Here is an 8768-nt window from a genome sequence, read left to right as displayed (position 1 = left end):
GATCCTGCCTGAGGTAGCCCAGAATGGACCGGCCTGGGCTAGTGCAAGTTTAACATTGAAGCCAGTTGCTATGGCTTAGCGAAACCTATTCTTCAATGCAAGGCTAGATGTGTTTTGTTTTATGTTGTTCGATTCATCCAGCAGCAGTTCAGCTATTGGCTAAGGCTTGTGGGACGCGTGTTTTGGTGTTTGTTATCAACAAAGGAGATTGAATTTCCAAGGTTAAAGTGTGATAGTTTACAAAGTTATTTTGCATTTTACCCCTATGCTTCAAAAGCAAAAAATTACTTTCTTGGTTTTATTTTTTTAAAGCACTTAAAAGCACATAACATTTAAAGACAGACTGCAAAGCGACCTTTACAGGTATCAATTTTAGTATCCAAAGTTTATGTTCCCCTGTTTACAGCACAGCATGTGCATTTATTTGGTTTTTGGAGCATTCATAACATTTGCTTCTGCAAACTTCCCTGACGGTAAATTAAAAGGACAATTATAGACTATCAATATTCTAAATATGGAGTCAGAAAGCATGAAGAACATGTGACTTATTAGGACAGGACAAACGGAAAGGCTGACTTCAGCTAATGACCTGTCTCCTGAATGTCCCTCCTCATAGTTCCCTTTCGGATAAGACTGTATCATTTTCAGAATTCCAGCATGTGAAGACAATGGGAGGATGAGACATCAGGATCAATCAGTAAAAATATCCTTGTTTACCAGCAAAATCTTTGTTGGAAGGGTCAGAGGTTTGGTCCATTTCATCCTCTTCCTTCTGATAATGTGTCCATGAAGTTGATAAATGAAGGTCATAGTGATAAATAAAGAAAAACAGGATCATTCACACCAGAGAGCCAGAGGGGAGAGAGAACATCACACAGTTATTTGGAAGAAGGACCAGATCCAATTCAGCCATCTATACTTGGATTTTTAAAATGCTTTTTCTTCTGACCTTCTGTTTCTACTTCAGAATTAATCAAGTGACCCCTTTGGGTAAGTGCCTTCACATATTAATCAAATCATAGATCAGGAACCCTACATGTTCCAATATTGGACTGTATTTAAGTGGAAGTTAAAAAGCTCCACTGTTATTCATAATACTACAATAAGCCAGTACTTGCACAGCACGGTGTCTATATGCTTGTGGTCTTTATTGTTGATTCTCTTAATTATAAAGACTAAGTGAATTGTGATTCAAACACAATAGCAACAGTCATGTTAATACTGCATAATGCCTGTATTTTAAGTTGAGGTCTGTACTTAGAGTTGAGAGTACCCTAAGTATTGTGAGTGATTACACTTTAAATTATCCATTGGGAGTTTTCCATATTTATCCTCCTTTATCCGACATCTCTGCTCTACTCTCTTTCTTCAATAAATAGGTTGTAGGTTAAGGACAAGTTTAAAAACAAAAGGGAGAGCACTTGAGATATATAGATAGTTTGCATATATGATTAATAGGACCTTATATAGCTTAAGTAAAATGTTTTGTCTGTGTACATAAAGCTAATATGAACCAACGGTAGATAACAAACTGCTGCTGAACTTCAACTCCTAACATGCTTTGTCAGTCAATGACCCAAGTCAAACACTGCATCCTGTTAGTAAATCTGCCCTAGGGGTTTATGGAGAACAGTACATGTTATGGTGCAATAGTAGAATGATACAATGTGATGAAGTGGTATCCAAACTTTCCAAGCTGTTACTCAGGCCCCTTTGTATAAATATGTATAAATTCATGTACACGTGTGAAAGTTATATGAAGCTGTATAATGGACATTTTAGATGTTCATGTTCAAGGGAGATGCATAAAAGTCATAACTTTATCTAAATGATGTTGCTGCCTTGGATGCATTAATTAACCTACAATTAACATTATAATTCATAACTAATTGCAAGTAATTTAGCTTAGAGCTGACTTTGATCATTTGGCAAATGCCTTAATTTGTCAAATATGTAGTGTGGTAGCTATTTATGTCTAAATGCAGCACAGATAATATACATGTAATTTTAGTGATTTATATTGCTGATAGATGCATAGCACAACAGTTTTCAGAACAAAAAAATATCTCAGAGGGGACTGAATATAGAAATGTTACAATTATTTTATACATATAATAAATTAAAATAATCTGCACTTAAACCTAAACAATCAATACCAATTTTATTTTTGCTCTCTCATAATGTTATTTATTAAATTTCATCCCGTATAGTTATGAAGAATTTGCAAACAGCCACATTAGTAGCTTTATTGTATGTACAGCAGATGTTATCTTTTTAGTTGTTAAAATGTTTCACCATTTTAATCTTTCCATTTGCTTTAAGACATAAGTGGATGTTTTTTTACTTGAAGGTTTATGAAACTATGTGCAGTAGTTTTACTTTTTCAAACTTAGCTCTGCTTTATAATTTATGTTTACTATTATAACTTTAATAACTATTTTCTTAAAGATAAAATAAGCTAAAAGTAAGGTTTTAAGTATGTGGCTCTTGACACTGAGGATTGTAGTTCAATAACACCCAAAAAGTTTCATGTTTTCATAATCATATATAACATAACAAACATACTTTCCAATATTAATATTTTCTGTTCTTTATTTGCTATAATATTAAACATTTCTATAGTAAATAAGTTCTAATGAGATCTCTTCATTGTCTTGAGCTCTGGATCCATGTTCTGCTTACATAAGTCTGAACGAGCCTTGGAGAAACACAGACCACTTGTTTAATGAGTCCCAGGACAAACCAATGTGTGACAACCACCTTGATGGGGAGTGGTATCGCTTCACTGGCATGGCTGGAGATGCTATGCCAACGTTTTGTATTCCGGAAAACCACTGTGGCACCCATGCGCCAATCTGGTTAAATGGGAGCCACCCAAATGAATCAGAGGGCATTGTGCAAAGACAAGCCTGTGCCAGCTACAGTAATAACTGCTGCCAATGGAACACCACTTTGGATATCAAGGCCTGCCCTGGAGGATATTATGTGTATCGACTAACAAAGCCAAGTGTTTGCTTCCATGTCTACTGTGGGCGTGAGTATTCTTTTGTCTATGCATCAGAATAATGTGAAGTCGTGTATTTTGTCCACAACTATTAAATTGTGGAGTCATTTTGTAAATGCAGATTTTCGCTGCTTTATTGAAAATAATCTAACCTGCTTCCCATCTCAACTGACATTTACACAATTTCTTTTAAGTTTTCATAAACTACCAGTTTGTGAAAACATAAAGTAGAAAAAGAACAAAGAGGCATGTCTATAGTTTGTTTACAAGGTTAACATTATTGAATGGTTTATTCATTTGTAAAATTTTATCCTAGAAGTTCATAGTATTATTTGTTTGGACACTTATGAAGCCATATTCATTTTTTTTAGATGATTTCTTAACATTTGAATTGTATTTTTGTCTATGCTTGTGAATTATATTCACAAAAGTTTTGCCGATTTAAAACAACATTTTAATTGACAAAACTTTTCGGAATATGGGCATGGTGAACATGTTCTGTAGCGCTCCTATGTGTTTAGTAAGTTGTGTTGGATTCATTTGTTATAAGAAGTCTGCAGCATTTACGGATGTTTTTCTGAGTTCACGTAATGTTTAACATAGAGCATCTGTGTTATTTAGACTTCTATGATATCTGTGATTTGATGGAGTGCGGAGGAACATGTCTGGACACTGGAGATTGCATTTGCAGTTCTGGAACAGTTCTAGGTCCTGATGGTCAGACCTGTCTGGGTGAGGAAAGGATCCATACCTACTCATTATACAGTTTGCCTCGTGCATGCCCCTGCAAAATGTATATGGCCACACATGATTTCTTTTTATTTGTGAACATATTGTATTTCAGCACAGTGACCTATTAATATGGAGGTGCTCATGCTACAATCTGATGGTTTTAAATTCAATGGGTTGAATTTAAAACTTGGGTTGAAATTGAGAAATGACCAACCAGCCTGTATCGTACATATATGTTGCTTATATTAGTATGTATAGTAACTATATTTATATGTAATGGTAAGGAAAGTACAAGTTCCCAAAGAGATGAACATGAGGTTTTAGATGCACCCCTTAATTTGTTAAATTCCAATGTTCATCCATGTAGCATACATCTGAATAGCAGTGTGATGGTGAACTACTCGTCCTTCACATCAGGAAGTAAAAACAACCTCTGCCTTGGGTAAAAGATGGCTTCAAGCAGAGATTTCTATCTTCCAGATCAGATTTGTTACAGGTCGCTAGGCAGAACTAGCGAGCTGTGGGCCCCGGTACAGGGAGGTGGGGAGGAGGGAATTGGGGCCCCCAACCCTCTGCATCTGCCATGCAGCAGGCCCCATTATCTCCATAGGCCCCGGTGCACTGCACCTGCTGCACCAATGTTGGTTCTGCCACTGACCCTAAGCTTGTCTATTGTCATTACTCAAGAACAATGAAAATAAACACATCTGCCTAGAACAGTGAGGGGCAACATGAAGTAGCTGAATGACCCCAAGAGCCGGCCTTCAAAGGGGCGCACAGAGGATGGAGGGTAAGCAGTGCACTCCCTCCTCTGAGTATGACATGTGTCCTCCCTGCATTGCACAGAGGTGGTCACATGATGCCGAACTTTGCTTCCCCCGTTCTAATAACACCTGGAGCAGTTGGCGAGGGGGCCGCCAGAAAAGGCTCAGCAGGCTGCTTGTTGCTCCACGCTGGCTTAACTCATAGATTGCCATTATTGTCTATGTGGAGAGAATACTGGAAATCTATTCCATTATTTGTATGATACTAAATGTTTACCAAGTACCCCATAAAGTACCCTTAATCTGAGTACATTTACACAGAGCTGCTCAGTGAGTTTTATATGTTTTATTTATAAATGTAATGTTATGTTGAGCTACATTTAACAGACCGAAGTATCCCTAGAGTCTGAGGGTTCTCCTTATACATACCACATGTTGAGCACCTCAGACATGGATTATACTGAAAGGAAAAGGCAATAATTATATGCTATATTTATCTGCAAAATGCTGAGTTTTATAGACCTGTGTGAGGTATCCTGTTTTGTGCTTATGTATGTTTTTTCACCTGACCAATGTTCATACCATGACAGGAGCTAAAATATGTTAGACATTGTATCTAACTTTTTTTGACGACTTTCTCATGTATGTAAATATGCAGGATTGTTCTTTAGAATTGCAGCTGAACACTTGGTTTAATGGAGGTCTGTGCCAAGTCTGAAATGTTATATGCAGTATGCACCGATTTGTCAAGTAGTTTTACTTTATCTTAAAAAGTTCCTGATATTTTTGCATAGATCTGTAAAATGTAAGCAGAAATTATTTTATATAATAGTGAATTTATTGGTGCGTTAAATGTTTTGTGTGTTCACATTTTGGCTTCTCTGTTTGTAGCACACAATCGGGGTGTAATGTACCTGCTTTATCATACCTCTTCAGATACAGAATTCCTCCACTATACACTATAATGTATGTTCCTATGAGAATAAATATGGAGATAGGATTCTTGTTGTTTGTTTATTTCCATTCACTTGTATTAATTTCAATAATCTTGTGTCTTCATGTAGCTAGAAGACATGTTTTGAGGAATTTCCTCCTTCATCCACCATAGTATACAATCTAGACCAAGAATGCTCCTCACCACTTCATTTAGCAGATGTTTATTTTTGCTTCTTTACTACAGGCAGACGCTTTGTGTCTGTTATTCTGTCTGAAGAGAAAATTACATTGTGACATTGGTTTTGCCTCTTAACTAGTTATCTTAGTTTTAGTAATAATTATCATGACAGGAAGCATGATGACACAGTGGTTAGCACTTCTGCCTGACAGCGTTGGGGTCATGAGTTCAATTCTCGACCAGGGCCTTATCTGTGTTGAGTTTGTATGTTCTAACTGATTTCTGGTTTCCGGGAGCTCTGGTTTCGTCCCACATTCAAAAAACATGAAAAAGATCCTCCGCATAGCGCTGCATAAATGGTGGTGCTATATAAATAAATGGAGATAATGATGCAGATTGTTGCTCCTCCCCAGCATGCACTGCTCACAGCAACTATGTATGTAAGAGAGAATGAATGTCTATGAGTAAGTATTGGAGCTGTTGTGATAATGAAGTGACATATTTCTCATCACTGTGTACTTAAAGCTGGATCTTGCCTATTGTCAGCAATCAATACATACCTGGTTTGTGCCTTCAATAACCATGTTATTTGATTGCGATTTCAAGCTATTGCCCTTGGCATGAGCTAACTTTGCCTGTAGCAGGCCATTAGTTTCCTCTCACCACCTCTTTTGTCTGCCATATTGCAATGGCTTCCAGTTAGGATTATGTTATTAACTTCACTCCACGAGTTAATTCTGATTTAACCTAAGAAATATAATTCTTATTTTCCCTTAAATCCACAGGACCAATATTCATATAATAACTTATGCTTATCTCTTCAAGAATAACCGCAGACAAGATGTAGGTTCATTTAAAACGTGTTGTATTATTAATTAACATTCTAATTATAAAATCTATGCATATATTATAAAACCGTAAACAGTGTATTTATACAAACTCCACAGATGTTGTTTCATACAATACATTGCAGTCAAATGCCTGTGCTATAAATATACAAGTCATTGTGTCTGTGTTTTGACTAACTATTGTCTAAAGGTGTGTGAATGTGTGCAGGGGGAGGAGGCGGAGACCTGTGGGAGAGAGAGAGACACACAATCAATCACACATTTTAACCTTCCAAATATTCTCACATTTGTCTCTAAACTTCTACCATTTATCCATCTATCACTTCATTTCACTTATCTCAGTCAAAGTCCACCAGCCATTATTCACTGTCCACATTCCCTTCACATGAAAGCTTCTAGATGGCAGCCATTTTACAAGCATGAAGCTTCTAGATTCATTTTCCCTATTGTCTGAAGTCAGCCTACTCTAAACACATGGTATTTCACCTTGCTGCCATATTAACTACATCAACATTTCCAGCAATAAACCATATTATTTCAGAGAATCAGAGTTACAAACTACCCTTTAAACCAACAGTCTAACAAAACGTTATATTTAAATCTGACCACTTCCTGAACAATCCACTCATTTGCTACCATCTAAGTCCTGATCTCAGCCACACTCTTCAACAGCAGCATAGCAGGTTTTCCAATACCATCTAAATCAAAATCTCAGAAATATATACCATATACACTTTTTCTTCACTTTCCCATGAAATACTTTTCCAACACAAACATTCTATCTAACATGCATATCTTCCATGCACTTACTATACCTTTACACTAAACTGCATTAAACAAACTATAACCATACACTTCCTTTATACAGAATTTGCAATTTCCATTACACAAATGCTACCATGACCAAAACTTCACTAACTCCATTTTATCTGAACTCAGATAATTCCATTTAAATAACCTAACAAAACTCCATTTTAACATTAAACTGACACAGAACCACACAGAACTATGTATATATCCAGATTCAACCATCTTCCATTCAGAAACACATTACACTTCATTCAAATTAACTCCATTTACAGACCATCACAAAACTATATATTTCAAGTTGCACTTACCTTCCATTCAATCACATTTTTCCTACTAGCCAGGGCCTAAAAGGCCAGAGACAACTTACTTTCCAGCATGTCCAGCTAGGAGCTGTGTCTACATGTCTTATCAGGCTGGGAGCAGGGCACCAAGAGACCCTTTGTGCTCTTTGCTACATAACATGATACCTTTCTACTGGGCAGACTTTACCTTTCCACAGGAAACGGATCACAGCCTTTCACATGTTAATTCTGACCAACTAAACAGACTTGCACAAACATTCACAAACCTTCTGTTTCTAGTGGGGGGAGGAGAGACTTTGTTCAGACCAACTTCTGTTCATGTATTATAAAATGAAATATAAAATAATTGATTTATATACTCTTCATCAGTGCCCCAGCAAGATATCAGCCATACATGATGAAATAAAAGATGATGCCGTACAAACATAACTGACAATGTCAGGTGATTATTATAATCATCATGATCACCATTTATTTATATAGCGCCACTAATTCCACAGCGCTGTACAGAAAACTCACTCACATCGGTCCCTGTCCCATTGGGGCTTACAATTTAAATTCACTAACACACACACACACACAGATAGACAGAGAGACACACACACAGAGACAGACAGACAGACACACAGAGACAGACAGACAGACAGAGAGAGAGACTAGGGTCAATTTGTTAGCAGCCAATTAGCCTACCAGTATGTGTTTGGAGTATTATTATTATTATAATTATTAACGTTTGTTTATTTATAGGGCGCAACATGAGATCTGCAGTGCCATACAGAGGGCACACAACCAGACTGTACATGGTATAACAGTACAATACAGTATACAAATAACACTACAACTCTCAGCCCAGCTACTGCGGTGCAATGGGTATATTCAGTGCAGGCTAAATCTGTGACCATTAGCATAGGTGCAACTAATAGGTTTAGAACAACTGAAAAAGGTGCAAAGACAGTGGAGTAGTGGAGTCAATGGGCAGAGAGAATTGTCTATACTATATTGCCTATACTCTCCTCACATGCTTCCTTCATTACTCTCTTCTAATTCTCCTGGATCTTTCTGCTGCATTTGACCCTGACCACTCTCTACTCATACAAACACTTAAATCCCCAGGTCTTCAAGACCCTGTCCTATCCTGGTTCCCTTCCTAGCTTTCTAATCAATCTTTCAGTGTAAATTTCTCTCGATCCATCT

At 37.1% G+C, this 8768-nt stretch overlaps 1 protein-coding gene across 1 annotated transcript in view; it reads left to right on the top strand.

Annotated features, from left to right (window-relative positions):
• The first annotated feature begins 782 nt into the window (after positions 1-782).
• OIT3 (oncoprotein induced transcript 3) overlaps positions 783-8768 on the top strand; it is a 29694-nt gene continuing 21708 nt past the window's right edge. Inside the window, exons 1-3 of the mRNA XM_075216578.1 lie at positions 783-990; positions 2660-3034; positions 3626-3736. Coding sequence (XP_075072679.1) covers positions 933-990; positions 2660-3034; positions 3626-3736 — 544 coding nt within the window. The 5' untranslated portion in view covers positions 783-932. The remainder of the gene's footprint in view (positions 991-2659; positions 3035-3625; positions 3737-8768) is intronic.

This window comes from Mixophyes fleayi, chromosome 6 (assembly GCF_038048845.1).
Source record: "Mixophyes fleayi isolate aMixFle1 chromosome 6, aMixFle1.hap1, whole genome shotgun sequence".
Taxonomy (NCBI): Eukaryota; Metazoa; Chordata; class Amphibia; order Anura; family Limnodynastidae; genus Mixophyes; species Mixophyes fleayi.
Note: the sequence above shows the minus strand (reverse complement) of the source record. Positions and strands in the feature narration are given on the sequence as shown.